We start from the raw sequence: 20,199 nt of genomic DNA, 5'->3' as shown, positions 1-20,199 counted from the left end.
CTGTACACCGCGAGCTCCGAGGCCTCGTGTCCTGACCACCCCTGCCCCGCACTGGCCCTGGGGCAATGTCCCCCGCAGCTCTGGGTTTATTCAAAGTCAGGTCCCAGCGAACCTTCAGAGCTCACATTCCGCTTCCACCCTGCTCTCCTTTCTCCCTCGTAAGGCCCAACTCCCAATAAAAATACTGGAAACAGGGATGTGAGTTCCAGTTCCACTTTCTTTTTATTTAAATAACTGAAGCAACAGCCTTGGCACAGCAGAGAGAAGCTAGGTTGGGGTGTGTGAGAGATGGCAGTGGTGTGGTCCGATGTGGGGGAAGAGTGAGCAGTGACTGGGTCACAGTGGATCCCAAAGTCCCTAAGGTTCAGCAGTCATGGCCATGGGGTAAGGGGCACTAGACAGGCCATCAAATGGTGATGTCTCCAGAGACCTCAGGGGTGGGAGCTAAGAGAGCTCCCCCAAGTGGCGGGGCTAATGTACTCCTGTCAGGGTCAAGGCCCCCGGAAGGCATTCTGGGCAGCCCCAGCAGCTGCATTGGCAGCTGCGGTTCGCACTGCGGGGTTGGAGAAGACGCCAGCAGCAAATTCCTGCTGGGCCTTCTGGAAGCTGGCACCCGTGCGGCGGTATAAGGAGTGGATCTGTAAACAGAACAAAGATGTGACTGACAGCCAGTCCAGCCAGTTACTCCAGCAGAATACTGCAATCCCCACTCATCCGCTACTGCTCTCACTTCTCCTCCTGACTCTCCTTCCCAACTCCCACACACACACTGAAACAGATAGCCCAGACGTCCATTAGCTAAGAACTTGCCCATAAGCCTGGCACGCTTCAGTTCTTCTGAATGCTTTGCTCCGGCCCCAGGGACCCACGACCTCACCCTCTTGGCTCCATCTCAATACAGTTCCTCACCCGCTTTAGCATCACAATCCCCAGCACAGCGATGCCAGTGAAGAAGAGGGCAACCAGCAGCATGAGGACAGCCACACCCGGGCTGGCCTTCAGCACCACCAGAGCGGAGATCCAGCCACTGTGAGGAGGGATGACGTGTTAGTGAAGAGGGCTGCCCACAGTGGGTCTCTGCCCTCCCCGCTTCTCCACTGGCTACAGTTGCCAACAGGCCCTTCTCCCAACCTTCCCGTCCACAGCGTTGGCAGCGCCTCTATCAACTTGGCAGCCATCCACACACCAGAATCCACTATATCCACTGACTTCATAGCTTAATTTCAGTTTCAGAACCATTAGCCCCTATCTCTCTACACTGTTCCAAGCAGTCCTCTGGACTCTTCCTCCTTGCTTTAACTATGGTTTGTGTGCTTCTCCAGGAAGCCTTCTCAGACTGACCTGTCTGGAGTTCTGTCTAGGCACTCTCTATCCTACAAGTATGTCTCACAGCTCATTAAACCAGTGCCTCCCAAAAATTAAAACCATATTACCTTTTTCTCCTACCCCAACACCCAGGAGTAGAGGGAAGGATAAGGGGAGACAGCAGCCTCACAGACCTGAACCCCCAACCTGGAATACCAATGGCCTGGAGAACAAAGAGTACATCCTGGACGAAGAAAATGAAGAAGAAAACGAAGAAATTGAATGAACTGTCGCTCCTACAAAGAGAGAAAAATGGGAGAGGGGGAGAAAAATCAGGGCTGAAGGAGCAGACATGGGGACATCCCAGATCCTCATCACTCTCTACACATGTACACTTACCGGAAAGCCTTATACATGGGGCGGTACCAGCAGACAAAGGAGCAGGGAGTGAAAAGCAGGACCCATAGGAGAGAAAGCCCAAAGCCGGAACCGTTCCTGGGATCCACACAGAAGCTGGCCAGGCAGGCGAGGAAGTTCAGGAGAAGAGCCAGAGTGCTGCCTAAGGCAGAGGGGGGATAGGATGACAGGTCCTTCTGGGCTGCAGTGAAGCGTCTTTCCCATCTATGCTTACCCTACAACCCTCACCAAATGTGGCACAGTAAGGACAGGAAGGTAGCTTCTGCCTTAACAGAATTCTCAACAGAGCAAGCAAATCTCAATCTTGAGTGATCACCTTGCACAGACATTTACAGACTTCAGAATACATTTCTGCATGGGGACAAGAAAAAGTAGAGAAAGGGCAAGAACATACATTGGCTAGCAGGGTGGAAAACAGGTTCTAATACTCTAATACCTTAAAAAGAATAACCCAGGAAGATTCTTGAAGAAACTGACTTAACATTCAAAAAAAAAAAAAAAAAAATTTTTTTTTTTTTTTTCGATAGAGACAGAGTGTCACTTTATCGCCCTCGGTAGAGTGCCGTGGCGTCACACAGCTCACAGCAATCTCCAACTCCTGGGCTTAGGCAATTCTCTTGCCTCAGCTTCCCGAGTAGCTGGGTCTACAGGTGCCCGCCACAATGCCTGGCTATTTTTTTGTTGCAGTTTGGCCGGGGCCGGGTTTGAACACACCACCCTCGGTATATGGGGCTAGCACCCTACCCACTGAGTCACAGGCACCACCCCCCCAAAAAATTTTCTTTGAGACAGGGTGTCAGTTTGTCACTCAGCATAAAGTGCTGCAGCATCAGCCTACTTCATAGCAACCTCACACTCCTGGGCTTAGGTGATCCTCCTGAGTAGCTGGGACTATAGGCACCTCCCACAACACTCAGCTAGTCTTTCTTTTTTTTTTTTTTTTTTTTTGTAGAGACAGAGTCTCACTTTATGGCCCTCGGTAGAGTGCCGTGGCCTCACACAGCTCACAGCAACCTCCAACTCCTGGGCTTAAGCGATTCTCTTGCCTCAGCCTCCCGAGTAGCTGGGACTACAGGCGCCCGCCACAATGCCCAGCTATTTTTTGGTTGCAGTTTGGCCGGGGCCGGGTTTGAACCCGCCACCCTCGGTATATGGAGCCGGCGCCCTACTCACTGAGCCACAGGCGCCACCCTCAGCTAGTCTTTCTATTTTTATTTATTTGTTTATTTTTGAGTCAGTCTCACTCTGTCACCCTTGGTAGAGTGCCGTGGTGTCATCACAGGTCACAGCAACTTGAAACTCTTGGGCTTAAGCAGTCCTCCTGCCTCAACCTTCTAAGTAGCTGGAACTACAGGTGTCTGCCACCACACCTGGCTAGTTTTTCTATTTTTAGTAGAGACGGTGTCTTGCTCCAACCTCCTGAGCTCAAGGGATCCTCCCAGCTTGGCCTCCCAGAATGCTGGGATTATAGCTGGGAGCCACTGCAGCAGGCTTTAAAATTTGAAGGTTATAGGGAAATGAAGTGTGTGTTCTAGGTAAGTGGGCCAACTACCTATAACTTCCTCCAACTTCCTCACTACTCACACATCCAGAGGTAGTACATGGTGGATACAGTCTTCTGAAATTCTTGGGGAATCTCCATGGAGATGTCCTGGAAAAAGCAGGGCTGAACTGGGCAAAAAGAAGGTAGAGGGGGCCAATTGTTCTGTTGAGCTGTAAGGAACAAAGAGAGCAAGAGGACCCCAAAAGTGAGGCAGAGACCAACAAAGAAATCACTTGCCCTTCCCTTCTTCCTGGGTCCTCTCTTTTACCTCCAATTTAGGGCTCAAAGAGACAAGGGAGAGTGGAAAACTAAGTAATTAACAAGGGTTTAACATTACTTATGATATCTAAGCTCAGTACCAAGTGCTTTACATACATGACCTCATGCAACCTCCCAACAATTCTGTCAAATAGATTCAAACACTATTTTCACTTTACAAATAAGGAAACTGAGGCACTCAGGATTAAATAACTTGCCTAAGAGCTTATGGTAAACAATACCTCCAAAATTCAAACTCAGCAGTCTGACTCCAAAGCCCCTCCTCTTAAGACTTTTTTTGCTCTTTCTAAATCATCAGATGCTTGCCCCATCCTATCAAAGACCCACTTACAAGCAGTGCCCCCCAGGGCGGCGTGCTGCAGCTCTCGCTCTCTGCGATCCAACTCCTCTGCTTTCCGGTTGAGCTCCTCCTGTTTCTTTAGCAGCTCCGCTGTGGCTGCTACAGCTGAGGCCTGCTCAATGCGACCAGAGGAAATGTGACCCTCGGTCCAAAGACTGGCCCTTCTCCCAATGCCCCTTCTGCAAACCTGCTTTACCTGAGTACTGTAGGAACCATAGTTCTTGGGTTCTGTGGGGCTGAGCTTTCTGGAGGGCTGCAAGGAGGGAGCTGAAGGTGCAGGCAATGGGGCAGGGACAGGAGGCTCATAGGCTGGTGATGGCTGTTGGGGAAAAGACCTTAGGGATCATATAGTCCCTTATAACACAGGAATCTTGAATACTTTTAGGCCCTTAACTCATTATCTAAGGCAGCAACCTTTCCTCTTATGTTAAGAAACTCATTCTTATGTTAAATTTATAACAGAGAACTTATGATGACTTTCAGCAGCCTTTATCACCCCTCACATCAAATTCCTTACCGCCCGACTCTACTCTCTTAACTTCTTAAAACTCACCATCATCTATTCCAGTGGGACAGGTGTATTCCTTACTTCCTGCCTTCAAACTACATACCTAACATCAACTCAACCTACTTCAAACTTTATTTTCTTCAAGGAAGTGTTCCCAGACAGAACCTTAGTTCAGGCTCTGCCAGTCTCCAGGTCCTCCCAGGACTGACTTTTAGAACCAAAGCACAGCAGCACCCATAGCTCAAGGTGGGTAGAGCGCCAGCCACATACACTGAGGCTGGTGGGTTCAAACCCCACCAGGGTCAAGCTAAAACAATGACAACTGCAACAAAAAAACAGCCAGGTGTTGTGGCAGGTGCCTGTAGTCCCAGCTACTTGGGAGGTTGAGGCAAGAGAATCACTTAAGCCCAAGAGTTTGAGGTTACTGTGTGCTGTGACACCAGGGCACTCTACCCAGGGCGACAGCTTGAGACTGTTTAAAATAAAGTAATAAATAAATAAAATAAAACCCCGAAGCAGGTAAATCTTGGCCCTCGTGTTCCTAGGAGGATTAGGCATCTCTTGGTACACTGGCCTCTCTCAGGGAGACTAAGATCACAGGGCCTCTTTCTTCCTCTGCATGGAGAGAGGTCCCCCATGACCAGGCAGGGCTCACTGGCAAACCTCCTTCCTTGACCCACTGTTTCCCTCAGTGCTCACCTCCCGGGCCTCAAAAGGGTTGTAGACGTCCAGAGTGGCATACTGCGGGCTGGGTCGGTGCTGGATCACAGCTGGGTCCTGAGGGCAGAGACCTAGGGCTCAGCTGACACCTGGTGCCTCCTGGGGTTCTCAGGGAACTCTCCTAAATGCCCACGGCTCCGAGTACTGCACCTTCGGGCCACGCTGCTGCCCCGACATTGGCCACAGATTCATCACCCAGCCTTGCCCCACAGGGTACTCACTGGAGTCACTGACACCCCCACGTGGCGGCCCTTCCCAGGATCAAACGTCACCAATGGGAATACAAGTTAGCCCGAACCGACCGAACCGGGAACAGGTAACTGACCGCCCGAAGGAGGCCGGCGCCAGTCACCTGAAAGGGGTTGTCAAGCTCGCTAGGCTCAGCGAAGGGGTTCCCGCTGTCTGTATTCTGAGCCATGTCTACGATCGCGGCCTCGGCCGCCCACGGCCCTCCACGCCTCTGCCGCGGCGGCCCCCGGACTCTGCTCGCTCTGTCTGCCACGCGCCGATTGGCCGTAGCTGCCGGAAGGGTCACAAGCCCCCGGAGCTGCCGCACAACGCGCCTGCGCCCTTGCCGAGAGCGAAGGCGGAAGTGCACCACGTGACACCCCGGCCCAGTTCCCACCCCCTACGCAACGCCCCCCCACCTCGCGCTGGCTGCCAGAGGAACGCCGGGAGTCACTGTTTGGCCACCGCCGGACCTCCTTTACAGTCCTCAGCGCTACGCGTCAGAGACGCGACCTCCCAGCGACCCTCTCTCTCCAGCCTTACCTGCGAGCAGCACTACACTCCCCAGCAGCACCACCCGGACAGCGGGGACTGGGGGAGAAGTGCTGCTGGTTCTAGTACACCAGATGGCGGGGACTCTGCTTCCCACCGGTGCACCCCCCACCCCGACCTTGCACTCCGGGGTAGGGTCAGATGAAGCACGTCATTTTATTTCACAAAGTCTGTACAAAATTCCTTATAAAACGGGGTTTCACCGGGCGACTACCCTCTGCCCCCACCCAACTCCACCAAGGGAGCAGGCAAGGGTGAAAGAGTGGATGGAAGAGCATCATGTACAAGGCAGGGGCTGCAGTGACAGGTACAGGTTGTCATATTTACACTATTTCACATATTCACAGGTATACAGAGCCAGGAGGAAGGGTGGGCTCCTGCTCAGTTCTCTTGTATAAAAAAGCACCAGTGTCCTCGACTGGACACCCACTGCCATAGGAGATGCAGGGGGCCCAGAGCCTGATCGTCACCGACTGATATCCCGACTGGAGTCCCACAACTTGGTGTTGGGTGGCTCAGCCCGAAGCCTGGCAAAGAAAGGGTGCTGAAGGGATTCACCCAACGTCAGCCGCTTAGCAGGTTCATACTCTAGCATGCTTTCAATCAGATCGAAGAGCTGGTGGTGTTCCTCTGCCTCCGAAGTCAGATACCGCTGGTGGAGGAGGGTAGGAAAAAGGTGAGGCAGTGTGCCTTAGAAATCTTGTCGCCTTCTTCAAGGCCCTACCTTTCAATCTTGGCAAATCAAGGCTCTGACTGCAACCAATTTGGTTTTGTTTTTTGGGAGACAGAGTCTCAAAGCTGTGGACCTGGGTAGAGTGCCATGGTGTCAACAGCTCACAGCAACCTCAAACTCTTGGGCTTAAGTGATTCTCTTGCCTCTGCCTCCCAAGTAGCTGGGACTACAGACGCTGGCCACGACGCCTGGCTATTTTTTTGTTGCAGTTGTCATTGTTGTTTTAGTTGGCCAGGCTGGGTTCGAATCGCCAGCCTCAGTGTATATGGCCAGCACCCTACCCACTGAGCTACAGGTGTCGCCCTGCTTGCAACCAATTTGAATCAAGACCAACATTTCTGGTATTAATAGTTCAACCTACCTTCCCACTAGCACAATTACTCCTTCATACTTTCAAAGTTCTTTCTACTTGTATACCCTGTCAACTTCATGAATCTTCTTTAGCTCATTAAAATGTAAGCTCTTCAAAGGTAGTTTATTCTTTTTATTTTATTTTATTTTTTTGAGACAGAGCCTCAAGCTGTCACCCTGGGTAGAGTGCTGTGGCATGGCTCATAGCAACCTCCAACTCCTGGGTTCAAGCAATTCTTCTGCCTCCGCCTCCCAAGTAGCTGGGACTACAGGCGTGCCACAATCCCTGGCTATTTTTTGGTTGCAGCCATCGTTGTTTGGCGGGCCTGGGCTGGATTCGAACCCACCAGCTCAGGTGTATGTGGCTGGTGCCTTAGCTGCTTGAGCCATAGGTGCAGAGCCAAAGGTAGTTTATTCTTTTCTGACCTAAAGAATCCAGGACATTGCTTTGATCTCTGGTTGTTTCAAGGTCAAGCTGCCTAACATCCTTCCTGCCACAAAACCATTCCCTCTTATCTTTTTGTTCTCTATTGACCAAAGATGTCTTCTTTCAGTCTTCCTTCCCTCCTTTCCTAATATTCTGCTTGTGAAGTGCATTCCAGGGGCAAACCAGCTTAAGAAAGAAGTGCTCGGGCGGCACCTGTGGCTCAGTGAGCAGGGCGCCGGTCCCATATGCTGGAGGTGGCAGGTTCAAACCTAGCCCCGGCCAAAAACCAAAAAAAAAAAAAAAAAAAGAAAGAAGTGCTCTCTGGGTGGTAGGCATTATTTATCCCCAGCCTCGCTCACCCGCAATGGTTTGCAGTTCTCACGAACATAGCGCCCAGCTGATGTGTTCTCATCCCAATCCAGATGACCCCGGTAAAAATATTTCTGTTTTCTAGAGCAGAAGGGGAGGATGAGAAATCAGAAGGTTCTCCTTGTTATAATTTCCTTATTTCCCCATCTGAGAGTAACGGGGGGCGGGGAGGGGCGGGGGAGGGACAGGAAGTGTCAAAGAAAATGATGTGAAACAGACTGATTCTGTGGAGAGAAAAGGAAAAGGGGTTAAGTCCCTCCCACTCAAAGTTCACCTTGTCTTACGGATCATCCGGGAAGGGATAGGACCCAGGATCCTTTCCATCATGGCTAGATGCTCCCTGTTGTCATGGGTCTGGGAAACAGAGAACTAAGTGTGGGACTGAGAAGGGAATGCCAAGGACTAGCTGCCAGAAAGATGGGCAACATGGCAGAGTGAGTAGGCAAGTCCTCAGCAGACAACAAAGAAATAAGGTAGAATAGTGGGTGATAAAGAAAGACCCCACCCCTTACCTGGAAGAGGGTGAAGCCGACATAATACTCAAAGATGATGCAGCCTATGCTCCACACGTCACAAGGCTGAGACCAGCCTAACTCTGAGTGGGAATGGGAGGGAAAAGGTGTTATGAGGCTTAGGGGACCCATCCTCCCCTCATCACCCCATATACTTAGTCAGCTCTGCCCTCCCTTACCAAGGATGACCTCTGGTGCTCGATAATGGCGAGTGGAGACAATGGTGCTATGGTGCTCATGGTCAAAGGTGGCACTACCAAAGTCCACTACCCGTACAGCTGTGCTCTTCACACTGCGCTCATCTCGCTTCTAAGAGCAAAGCAGGAAAATCACCGACCTCTGCACCCAAAACCAAAATTCCACCACTATTTTCTTTCTTTCTTGTTTTTTTTTTTTTTTTTGCAATTTTTGGCCGGGATCGGGTTTGAACCCGCCAACTCTGGTATATGGGACGGGTGCCCTACTCACTGAGCCACAGGCACTGCCCCACACCACTATTTTCTAAAGCGCTTCTGAGCCATAAAAAAATCAACTCTGACCTCCTGCCTGCCCTCACAAGCCCCAGGAAATCTGCTTTACAGCCTCCCTCATGTCCAACAGACTACTTCAGAAGGAAGAGAACAAGACGATGAAGGCATGGTTATAGACAATGAGCAAGCCTCTAAGTACCTGGAGACTACACTCAAGAGACAAGTATACAGTTTTTCTGAAAATATCTTCACACATGGGGGAGAGAGCTCTACTATCTCTGTTACTCAAGGGAGCCCAGCTTTCCTATCTCACAGAGATACACACCTCAAAATAGAAGGAAGTTAGAATCAAGAACCTTAAATGCATTTTTACTCTATTGGAAAGTTATATGAGGTCATATTTTCCAAGTTCTCTTCCATTTTAAGCCTTCTTAAATTTCTCCTTCAACTTATTCTTTTTTTTTTAGAGACAGAGTCTTACTTTGTCACCCTCGGTAGAGTACCGTGATGTCACAGCTCACAGCAACCTCCAACTCCTGGGCTTAGGCAATTTTCTTGCCTCAGCCTCCCGAGTAGCTGGGACTACAGGCGCCAGCCACAATGCCCGGCTGTTTTTTTGTTGCAGTTTGGCCAGGGCTGGGTTTGAACCCGCCACCCCTGGTATATGGGTCGGTGCCCTACCCACTGAGCCACAAGCACTACCTTTTTTTTTTTGAGACAGTATCGTTTTGTCGCTCTCGGCAGAATGCCCTGGCGTCACAGCCCACAGCAACCTTAAACTCTTGGGCTCAAGAGATTCTCTTGCCTCAGCCTCCCAAATAACTGGGACTACAGGAGCACACCACAGCGCCCGGCTATTTTTAGAGACTGGGTTTTATTCTTGCTCAGGCTGCTTTTGAACCCATGAGCTCAAGCAATCTACCCACTTCGCCCTCCCAGAATGCTAGAATTACAAGCATAAGCCACAGCACGCCCTCAACTTATACTCTGGTTTTGCCCAGTTGGAGCCAGACAAGGTGAAAATGTGGGAGAAAGAAGTAAAAGGACAGAAAGGTCTGAGCAGAAGGCCAGGCAGCCCAGCTGCCTACCCTGCCCAGGTGCAGACCCTGCCCATCTTACCTTCTCTAGGTTGTAGGTGAGCTCATAGTCTGAATTCACAAATAGAATATTTTCAGGCTTGAGGTCCGTATGTGTCAGCTTGTTATCATGGAGGACTGCAGGGAAAAAAGCCAGGTTAGGCTTGGTCCAGGTGGCCAGGGATAACTGGTACCAACTGACCCCAGGCTTGGTCACCTAGAGCAAAGTTGGTGAGGAGGCAGCAGGTCCACAATCACTGGGGCTGCTTTCTACACTAATTTAAATGAAATGCCTAGTCTAAGAAGTCCTACTCTTTTTTTTTTTTTTAGAGATACAGTCTCATTTTGTCATCCTTGGTAGAGTGCCATGGTGTTCCCGCTCATAGCAACCTCCAGGTCTTGGGCTTAGGTGATTCTCTTGCCTCAGCCTCCCGAGTAGCTGGGACTACAGGCGCCCGCCACAACACCTGGCTATTTTTTTGTTGCAGTTTGGCTCAGGCCCAAACCTACCACCTTCAGTATATGGGGCTGGCACCTTACTTACTGAGCCATAGGCACCGCCCAGAAGCCCTACTCTTAATGATGTAAGATGCACATATATACACATCAACAAGATATAAATATACAGAGATAGTCTGCTTTTCATTGTAGTTTTGTACAGACTTTGACATGTGTGTACCTGACAGTCTGTGAATAAAATTCTGAAAAACTGTTATTGTTATGAGGACTCCAGAGGACCCATGTACTTGTCTAGATTCCCTACCTGGCCCTTAGCTGAACTACTCCACGTTCCCACCGGCTTTGCTGTGCGGGAAGAACATCTTGTCTTAGACAAATGTAAAGCTGTAGCCTGAGGAGTACATTTTTGTCTGTGTTTGCTGTCTGACTGATGCTTTCCCAAGGAAGGGGAGGGAAGGAAAAAGGAGGTAATTAAATGCTTTGATTCCAAAGGCTTTCTCTTCCAGCTCCTGCTAGCTTGGGTGTAGGTTAAGAGCAATCAGTGATGATGAAGACATCAGTCAAGCAGTTAAGTCAGAAGAGACGTCAAGATGATGGTAAAAACTGCAGCTAATAGAGAGCTGCTGTCTAGACTTCACCAGTGCACAGCTGAGACAGAGGTCCAATGAAGGGAGGGGCTGCCCCAGAGTCCGCCTCGGCCCCATCCCACTCACACTTGACAGCCTGGCACAGCTGGAAGGCCATGTGGCGCACTTGGTGGATGGGGTAGGGCAGGTAGTTGTTGTCTTTGAGGAAATCGAAGGTGCTAAGGCCCAGAAGCTCAAAGGAGATACACATGTGGCCATGGTAGTCAAACCAGTCAAACATCTGGACACAGAGGCTGGGAAAAGAGATGAGGGAAGGGGAATGTCTGGTAAGCTCCCATCTGCCCACCACCCTCCAACAAGGGGGGACTGTCTAGCCTGAATCCACATACTTCTATAAAAACCTGCCACTAACATTACCAACAAAATTCAGTTTAGGTAGGGAACAGCCATTCTGTCAGACTCAAGAAGAGAGGTACTACTATCTGCCAAGCTTTAAAACATATTCCTGCAACATTTTAAATAGTTCAAAACACAGTTTACTAAAAAGCTATTAAGTGTCGAGCTCCAGTATAGATGCTGAATCATCAAATTGTGACTCCTAAACCCTAACCCTAGCCCAACTCTTGAAGTTCTCTCATTAGCAGCCACCATTTGGCTATGTTTATACCTACTGTCTTCTTCATGTCTTTGCTTAACACTCTTATTCTATTTTTGTCCTGTGAATGTACATAAACAAAATATTACTGTATAAATGTCTGTGGCCTCGTCAGCACAGTTCTAGGTATAAAAGCTCAATTCATTTTTTTGATGACAATGTTGATGCTCAGTCTTAGGGCCATATCCAAGGTATATCTCTACAGAATCCACCATGGGCTGGGGTCAAACTTTGAAGCAATCTAACTGCCCTAAGAACATGGAGGAATGGATTGGAGATATCACAGGCCCTCCTTCCTACCCTGATGTTCTGCTACTCTAAGATGATGAACAAAAGATGAATGGATGAAAAAGTCTAGGCCTCCTCTGCCTGCCTAACCCAAGTATGGGGTCTCTCAGGTGACGGTGCAGCCTCCCCATGCACTCCCTTTGCTCACTTACTTCTTGTTGTCAGGGTCCTTCTCATTGATTTTCTCCAGCACATTAATTTCAAGTCGAGCTGCTTCTTTGTACTTCTCTACATTCTTAATGATCTTTAGGGCAACTCGAGCTCCACCCCTGTAGGTTGGCAAAAGAGATTTTTGTTGGGTTCTCAAGAAAATGTCAAATTATGGCTTGGCGCCTACTAGTACAGTGGTTATGGCACCAGCCACATTCATCGAAGCTGGTGGGTTCAAGCCCAGCCCAGGCCAGCTAAATAACAATGACGACTGCAATAAAAAATAGCTGGGCGTTGTGGCAGGGGCCTGTAATCCTAACTACTTGGGAGGCTGAGGCAGGAGAATCGCTTGGGCCCAAAAGTTTGAAGTTGCCGTGAGCTGTGACGCCATTGCACTCTACCAAGGGCAACATAGTGAGACTCTATCTCAGAAAAAAAAAAAGAAAAGAAAATGTCAAATTAAACAGGTCTGCATGGGGATAAGAAATCCTGTCTGTGACTAATTAGTTAGCAAAAGCCACACATAGCCCTCACCACCTCTTAATGCCTAGCAGGTGTGGAGCAGTGAGGGGCCAACAGTTACCTGCGATGGTCGACACATTGTACAACTCGGCCAAAGGTCCCCTCTCCTAAGGTGCTTACAATTTCATCTGAAACGAAAGAAAGCAGGTCGGGGAAAGGGAGGGAGAAAAGGTGGGGAATGAGCTAACTTGGAAGAAAAATGGATACAGCAACCTGGGGTGAGGAAATGAAGGAAGGGGAACAGATACAGATGATTACAGGGGAAGAAAACCCCTGTGTGATTCCCACCACCTTTAACCCAGGGGCTGTGAGAGCTGGGAGTGGACAACAGAGGTCAATTCTCAACAGCAACTCAAACCACCCAGATAAACAACACCACTGAGAAAAGACTAAAGAGGCTGTGACTTGGGTTGGCTTGGGACGTTAGGATGGCTATGGGACCATTACAGGCTATAGGATTGTTACGATTTGGCTTGTACATCGCTCTTGTAGCCAGTCCCCGACGTGGTAGATGAGGTGGCCCTCAGCGTCGTCCTCTACACTCTTGGCTCTCCGGCTGCTGTGCTGCTGTCGGGGGGCGGGGGGGGTCGGAGCAAGCCAGGTGTCGGAGCGGGGGCCGGAGGGAGGCGGGGTGGGTGGTGGAGGGGTCACCGGTCACAGGCGCCCAGCCATGGGGGACAGACGATGATGGGGGACAGTGGAAGGGAATACATCAGATGCAGTAAGGCGGATCGGTGTGAGAAGAGAGAGCGGCACACAATTCCAAGTCCCCAAACCCAAAACGGGAACAGGGAGAGGCATGGGCAGAGCAGAGAAGTGGTGTCGTTGCCAGTGTTACCCACAACCCCATGCTCTACAAAATGCCCTTCTGGGCAAGCACAGATCTCCCATTGCCCCCACCCGAGCTTGCCTGCCGAAGGGGCCACAGACCCCAGGGCTTGAGGGAGAAAGGCAGTTTACAAGCAAAGTCCCCATTAAAGAGTGGAGGCCGCTGAGGCAGAGGAGCTACTCCCAATACAGTAAGCCCAGCATGCCAAGGATGGCACTGGGGATCACAAATGCTTCATGCCCATCCATTTCCAAAGCAGATTCCTAGGCCCTTGAAGAGTCGGAGAGTTTCCAAGAGAGTAGACAGGCTTGATGCCCAACTTAATATTCATGCCCCAATGCTCAGCTGAGAACACGGACACTTCCTACTTACCAGGGTCCTGCAGGACCTACAGAGTGGGGAAAAGGGCCTGGGCTAGCACTCACCGAAGAGGAGCAGCTGAATGTCCGGCTGCGCCTCCTCCGCCGTCTGTGCTTCCTCCTGCTGCTGCGCTGACTGCGGTAACTGCTATTCTCCCGCTGGTAGTCATAGGAATGCCGATAGTCTGTGTCATAGTAGGCCTCTCCTCGATCCCGGCTATAATCATTGCGTCTATAGCTGCCATAGTATCGCCTGTCATACACCCTCCGGTCTGATGAATGGTCATCATAGCTGCTGTTGGACAATGAACACACATTAGGTGCATCTTTCGAGGCCACATTCCCAGCCACACCATGTGACAAGGTGCTACCTCAGTGAAACAAAGAATAATGCTAGAAAATTGCTTTAACAAACTCTAAGGGGACCAAAGATTAGACAAGTAAGGTAAAAAAGCACAAAGGATTCTTATACCTGCATGTCACAAATACCTCTGAAAAGGTCTGCAGAATCACTCTCTTGGAGTCAAGAAACACTTTCTCAAGTGTTCCTGACTGAAATCCACCCATGCTCTAAACATCTCCAACCCTGGCTAGGTGTGGTGGCTCACACCTGTAACCCTAACACTCTGGGAAGCTGAACCAGGAGGATCTCTTGAGCTTAGGCGTTCAAGACCAGCCTGAGCAAGAGTGAGACTCCATCTCTACTAAAAATAGAAAAATTAGCCAGGCGTAGTGGGGGGTGCCTGTAGTCCCAGCTACTTGGGAGACTGAGGCAAGAGGATCACTTGAGCCCAGCAGTGTGAGCTATTATGATGCCATGGTGACACTCTACCCAGGGACAGAGGCTCAGTTGTTCTCAACCTTCCTAATAACTCAAACCTTTAATACAGTTCCTCATGTTGTGGTGACCCCAACCATAAAATTATTTTCATTGCTACTTCATAACTGTAATTTTGCTACTGTTATGAATCATAATGTAAAATATCTGATATGCAGGATGGTCTTAGGCAGGGGTCCTCAAACTTTTTAAACAGGGAGCCAGTTCACTGTCCCTCAGGCCATTGGAGGGCTGGACTATAGTTTAAAAAAAACAAACTATGAACAAATTCCTATGCACACTGCACATATCTTATTTTGAAGTAAAAAAAACAAAACGGGAATAAATACAATCACACTGCCGCATGTGGCCCACGAGCCGTAGTTTGAGGACCCCTGGTCTTAGGTGACCTGTGTGAAAGGGTCGTTTGATCCCCAACGGGGTTGTGACCCACAGGTTGAGAACCGCTGCTCTGCTCCAAAATAAATAAACATACCCAACCCACCCTCTCCTCCCACTTAACATGCTAAGACAAGTGTTAAGCCATGCAAACCTAATTCCATCTTATCTGTCAGCTCATCAGTGGCCCCTAGTCCCCAGTTCTTTGCACATGTGTTTCCTCTGCCCAAAGACACTTCTGCCAACTCCTACTTGTCCTCCAAACAAGCTTAGATGTTACTCTCTGGTGACACTATCTCTGAACTACACATCCTGCTCTACTCCAAAGAAACCTACTGAGTACCTTCTCAGTCTTTTACTGTGTACTTCTGTTATGACAATCAACACTGCACCACAAATGGCTTATATTGGCTCAGCACCTGTAGCTCAAGTGGCTAAGGTGCCAGCCATATACACCAGAGCTGGCGGGTTTGAATCTCACCCCAGGCCTGCTAAACAATGACAACTACAACCAAAAAATAGCCAGGCACTGTGGTGGGTGCCTATAGTACTAGCTACTTGGGAGGCTGAGGCAAGAGAATCACCTAAGCCCAGGAATTGGAGGTTGCTGTGAGCTGTGATGCCATAGCACTCTACTCAGGGTGACAGCTTGAGGCTCTGTCTCAAACAAACAAACAAACAAACAAAAAAAAAGCCTTATTTTGTTATCCATTGAACATTACCTTCAGCCAGCTGTTTAGCACAATGCCCTCAGCAGATAACCAATAAATATTCACCTCCGGGAACGAACATGGTAGCTGTCTTCTCGCCGGCGACGTCGTGTCCGGTCACTACTACTAGACCAAGAGCGACTTCTTCGTCGCTTATGCTTTCGGCTCCCATAGTGTTCATGATAACTTCCCCGGCTGCCTCGCTCTGATGAATGGTACCTTCGGGGATGAGGCATCTGGAAAGGAAAGAAAAGTAGAAATAGTGGGAAAAGCTCCGAGTTTTCTGAAGATCCCTCCACGAACTGGCTAGTCCAAAGACTAAAGTGCTTTCTGCTCTTTGATTTCCACCACTTTTCACCACTTACAACTTCCTCAGTCTTTCTCTGTACTTAACAATTCCTCTTTATTGGAGAATATACTCACTTACTAACTCTGGCTGAAAACTCTGGAAGGCCCTCCTTACTGATCATTCAGTTCAAATGCTCTACCCTGATCGTCTTCAAACATGGCTCCACAAATACCTTCAGATGTGGGACACATCTCACTACAAGTAGAATAGATAGCACTAAAGTTCATTCTAAAATATAGGTATCTGTGCTATGCTGAGTTCCTCACAAGTCAATAGAATAAAGCTTTAGTTTACACAGTTATGTTACAGTCATTAAAAGTGTGTCTTATAGGCTCGGCGCCTGTAGCTCAGTGGTTACGGTGCCAGCCACATACATCTAGGCTGATGGATTCAAAACCAGCCCGGAACAGCTAAGCAACAATGACAACTGCAACAAAAAATAGCCAGGTGTTGTGGCGGGTGCCTGTAGTCCTAGCTACTTGGAGGCTGAGGCAAGAGAATCGCTAAGCCCAGGAGTTGGAGGTTGCTATGAGCTGTGAAGCCAGGGCACTTTACTGAGGGTGACACAGTGAGACTCTGTCTCAAAAAAAAACAAAAAAAAAAAGTGTGTCTTATAGCTGGCCGGGTGTGTTAGCTCCCACCTGTAACTCCAGCATTCTTTTTTTTTTTTTTTTGTAGAGACAGAGTCTCACTTTATGGCCCTCGGTAGAGTGCCGTGGCCTCACACAGCTCACAGCAACCTCCAACTCCTGGGCTGAAGCGATTCTCTTGCCTCAGCCTCCCGAGTAGCTGGGACTACAGGCGCCCGCCACAACACCCGGCAATTTTTTGGTTGCAGTTTGGCGGGGCGGGGTTTGAACCAGCCACCCTCGGTATATGGGGCCGGCGCCCTACCAACTGAGCCACAGGTGCCGCCCAACTCCAGCATTCTAGGAGGCAGAGGAGGGAGGATCCCTTGAGCTCAGAAGTTGGAGACCAGTCTGAGCAGGAGCAAGACCCCACCTCCACTCAAAATAGAAAAATTAGCATGGCATGGTGGCGGGCACCTATAGTACCAGGAGAATCACTGGAGCCCAGGAGTTTGAGATTGCTGTGAGATAGGGTGAGGCCATGGCACACTAGCCCAGGCAACAGAGGGGAAAAAAAAAAACAAAACCCAAAAACAAAAAAAAAAGTATGTCTTATCTCCCCAACTAGACTTTCAATGTCCTGAAGGCAGGAATCCAGCTTGCCACATTTCTACATATACCAGGTAAACACAAAATACCATCAAGTTCCTGGATCTGGCCCCATGAACTATCTTTTTTTTTTTTTTTGAGACAGAGCCTCAAGCTGTTGCCCTGGGTAGAGTGCCGTGACATCATAGCTCATAGCAACCTCCAACTCCTGTGCTCAAGCGATTCTCCTGCCTCAGCCTCCCAAGTAGCTGGGACTACAGGCACCCACCAGAATGCCCAGCTATTTCTGGGTTGCAGCGTCATTGTTGTTTGGGGGGCTGGGCTGGATTTGAACCTGCCAGCTCAGGTGTATGTGGCTGGCGCCTTAGCAACTTGAACTACAGGAGCCGAGTCCTCATGAACTATTTTAATCATCTCTCACATCTCTGGCCAAATGTCTCTTGATAAGTTTTAATACAGTAGGCCCCAAACTGTCAGCTTTCCCTCCGGCCCCTCCCCTCTTATGCTTAGGAAGTAAAGAATAACTGGTTTTTAATTAATATCAGCCCTTTTGGCTGAGCGCTGGCCATCTTCCAGTTAATGGAATTGAAACGGCATGGTTCAGAATCTTTCAAGGAAAAAAATCAGAAAGAAATCATTGTCACAATCCAGGAAGCTGAGAATAGGAAGGCAGAATGAAATGAAAACAGGTCCAGAACACAAGTGTGGGGGTGATGGTGAGTATCAGGTGTGTAAAAAGGTTTAATGACTTAGACATTTGCCTTCCGTTTTCAACCACTTCTTTCTTTCCAACCTCCTCAAATTGAGGAGTGTGATGTTTGATCACTCCTGGCCTGGGTTAGTAGAAGACCAAGAAGATGCAAACACAAGATGTTCCCAGGTAATGCAATCCTGATGAGCACAGCTCCACAAACGCCATCTCACCACACAGGGCCATTAAGTGCCTCACAGGCCTTTCCCCCCAAAGCATCTCTAGCTAGCCTTTCCCAACTTATGCATCTTTCTCTTTCTTACTTAGAAAATCCAGAAGTAACTTCCTACAGTCAAACTCCACATGCTCCCAGTGACACGGTGGTGTCTTCCCCTCTCAAGCTCTGATTAGACCCCTTGGTCCAACTTTGAAATTCCGCTCTCCGGCATCTCGGAACCACTGTGGTTCCTACACCCCTTTTCCTACTCTGGCTCCTCCCAAGGTGCCTACAGGTCTGCCCGGACACACCTAAGGCAGCCGACCTCCTTCCCCTCGTCTCCCTATACTGCCGCTCGGCAGGTCTCAACCCCCTAATCTGCCCCAGTCCCTTGCCCCTGATCCGATGCTATCCCTGTCCACCCAGCGGTCGCCATCTTTCCGCTCGGCCCCGCGGCTAGCCAGCCCGCGCGCTCACCGTTCTGGCGGCGAGGCCCGTGCGCTTGTCCCACAGGAAGTCCGTGATGGCGGCGGCACTGCGGCCGGAGTCCCGGCACCCCCGCGGCGACGAAGTGCGGCTCCACCCCCCCCAACCCGAGACCCTGGGACCTCCCGCCCGGTTCCCAGGCTCCGCTCCAGTCCCGCCCGCCCCGACTCAATCCCCGCCCTAAGATTCGCTCGGCGCCACTCGCACCGCCCCCGCCCGGGGCCCGATCCCAGCTCGGTCTCCGGCTCTGGCCTCTCCGCTCCGTCGCCGCCGCCGTGAGCGAGCACGTACGCACGCACGCACGACCTGCGTCCCTTCCCAGCTACCCCGGGCCCCGCCTCCAAGGCCGCGCGCACGACCACGTGCCCACGTAGCTGGGCGGGCGTCCTTGGGTCAGGACCTGGAGTCACAGAGGGTAGGAGTTTGGGAAGGTCGGCTTGGACACCCTGGACGCCGGCGGGGCCTGCTGCCCCCGCATCCTGCCCTTCTCCGTCCCTCCTCAGTCTGTCACCCCTTTCGTTGAGACTCGTATGGCTTACTTAGGTTTGGAGGTTTAAAAGGAAAGATTGTTATTTACGGAGTGTTGCTGCACCGCAAACCTGACTTCAGTGAGGCTTGATGGTGAGGTCTGAGTCTCTTGCAGAGCCTGAAAATAACCATTTCTTGAAACAGCTATCAGAAGATTGAAGAACAATTCACCTACCTAACCCGTTCACAAAGCGATCTCACCTTTTCTCCTGTACAAAAGTTATGCACGTGTTGGGACAGGGACAGGGCCCTGGAGGAAGGTTTGAACACTGGAGGGTGAAGAATCAGGTACTGAAAAAGGGAGAATCACTCAAGAACTGTATCTAAGTGCTTTACATAATATGGGAGAAGTATAAGTTTACTTAATCTTTAAAAGGAATAGGGAAGAGAAAGAGCCTTTGAGGCAAATCAAAAAGAGTTTGAGGACTTTATAAGAGGAATTGAGAAATCGTCAGAAGGGAAAATTGAAAATAAAATAATCTGAGGGTAACTATGTTAAACTCAGGGAATATCAGAGAGGAATTGAATGGAGGATAATCAAGTGGAGGATATTGGGTCCGTTAATCAGAAATGGTTTAGAAGTTCCCTGAAATAGAAGAGGGAGTGTAATGAAGAAGTTGGGGATGAGTGGGAATTTTACTTATTCATGAACACTTTAGATCATTAATTCGTTCAGTAAGCAGTTGAATCGTGCCAGGTGCAATGGTAGCTTCACAATCTAATGGAGTAGACAGACCTGTATACAAATAATGGCAGCCCTGTGATTAGAGCAGTTATAAAATGATGTGCTGGCTGCTGTAAAAACAAAACAAAACAAAACAAAAAAACTACACTAGGCCAGATGTGGCTCACACCTGCAATCCTAACCACTTTGGGAGGCTAAGGCGGAAGGATCACTTGAGACCTGGAGTTTGAGATCAGCGTGGGCAATAGAGCAAGACCCTGTCTCTAACCACCTCCCCCCGAAAGGAAAATAAAAACCCATGCACACACGTATACATAAAAGTTAGCTAGTTGTGGTGGCACACACCCATAGTCCCACCTATTAGAGGCTGAAGCAGGAGGATGGCTCAAGCTCAGGAATTTGAGGTTGCAGTGAGCTATACTCTAGCCCAGGCAACAAAGAAAAAAGAAAGAAAGAAAGC

General features: G+C 49.7%; 2 protein-coding genes across 6 annotated transcripts; both read right to left on the bottom strand.

The window, feature by feature from the left end:
* Nucleotides 1-201: 201 nt before the first annotated feature.
* SCAMP3 (secretory carrier membrane protein 3) lies at nucleotides 202-5,705 on the bottom strand. The gene is made up of 9 exons (XM_053605118.1): nucleotides 5,465-5,705; nucleotides 5,092-5,169; nucleotides 4,081-4,203; nucleotides 3,876-3,996; nucleotides 3,307-3,435; nucleotides 1,705-1,864; nucleotides 1,500-1,601; nucleotides 910-1,027; nucleotides 202-638 (listed from the first exon to the last, which is right to left on the bottom strand). The coding sequence occupies exons 1-9, from the start codon at nucleotides 5,528-5,530 to the stop codon at nucleotides 492-494; spliced, it is 1,044 nt and encodes a 347-aa protein (XP_053461093.1). The 5' UTR covers nucleotides 5,531-5,705; the 3' UTR covers nucleotides 202-491.
* Nucleotides 5,706-6,026: 321 nt separating this feature from the next.
* Nucleotides 6,027-18,843, bottom strand: CLK2 (CDC like kinase 2). Of its 5 annotated transcripts, none has more exons than XM_053605113.1 (13): nucleotides 18,518-18,843; nucleotides 15,672-15,841; nucleotides 13,746-13,974; nucleotides 12,971-13,058; nucleotides 12,553-12,619; nucleotides 11,972-12,088; nucleotides 11,003-11,169; nucleotides 9,874-9,968; nucleotides 8,464-8,593; nucleotides 8,285-8,367; nucleotides 8,047-8,126; nucleotides 7,763-7,853; nucleotides 6,027-6,544 (listed from the first exon to the last, which is right to left on the bottom strand). In XM_053605113.1, the coding sequence occupies exons 2-13, from the start codon at nucleotides 15,839-15,841 to the stop codon at nucleotides 6,359-6,361; spliced, it is 1,503 nt and encodes a 500-aa protein (XP_053461088.1). In that variant the 5' UTR covers nucleotides 18,518-18,843; the 3' UTR covers nucleotides 6,027-6,358. The 5 variants fall into 5 exon arrangements, with proteins under 5 accessions (XP_053461088.1, XP_053461089.1, XP_053461090.1 ...); XM_053605114.1 differs by having other exon boundaries at nucleotides 12,971-13,055; XM_053605115.1 differs by having other exon boundaries at nucleotides 13,746-13,971.
* Nucleotides 18,844-20,199: the final 1,356 nt, after the last annotated feature.

Source organism: Nycticebus coucang, chromosome 10 (assembly GCF_027406575.1).
Source record: "Nycticebus coucang isolate mNycCou1 chromosome 10, mNycCou1.pri, whole genome shotgun sequence".
NCBI lineage: Eukaryota > Metazoa > Chordata > Mammalia > Primates > Lorisidae > Nycticebus > Nycticebus coucang.
Note: the sequence above shows the minus strand (reverse complement) of the source record. Positions and strands in the feature narration are given on the sequence as shown.

Coding starts and splice junctions, on each gene's coding strand:
- CLK2 (XM_053605113.1), bottom strand. CDS start 15,841: ATGCCTCATCCCCGAAGGTACCATTCATCAGAGCGAGGCAGCCGGGGA. Junction 8,368..8,463: donor AGCACCAGAGGTCATCCTTG/GTAAGGGAGGGC, acceptor ATTCCCACTCAG/AGTTAGGCTGGTCTCAGCCT. Junction 7,854..8,046: donor CGGATGATCCGTAAGACAAG/GTGAACTTTGAG, acceptor CTTCTGCTCTAG/AAAACAGAAATATTTTTACC.
- SCAMP3 (XM_053605118.1), bottom strand. CDS start 5,530: ATGGCTCAGAATACAGACAGCGGGAACCCCTTCGCTGAGCCTAGCGAG. Junction 5,170..5,464: donor AGCTTGACAACCCCTTTCAG/GTGACTGGCGCC, acceptor CTCTGCCCTCAG/GACCCAGCTGTGATCCAGCA. Junction 639..909: donor GGATTGTGATGCTAAAGCGG/GTGAGGAACTGT, acceptor TTCTGTTTACAG/ATCCACTCCTTATACCGCCG.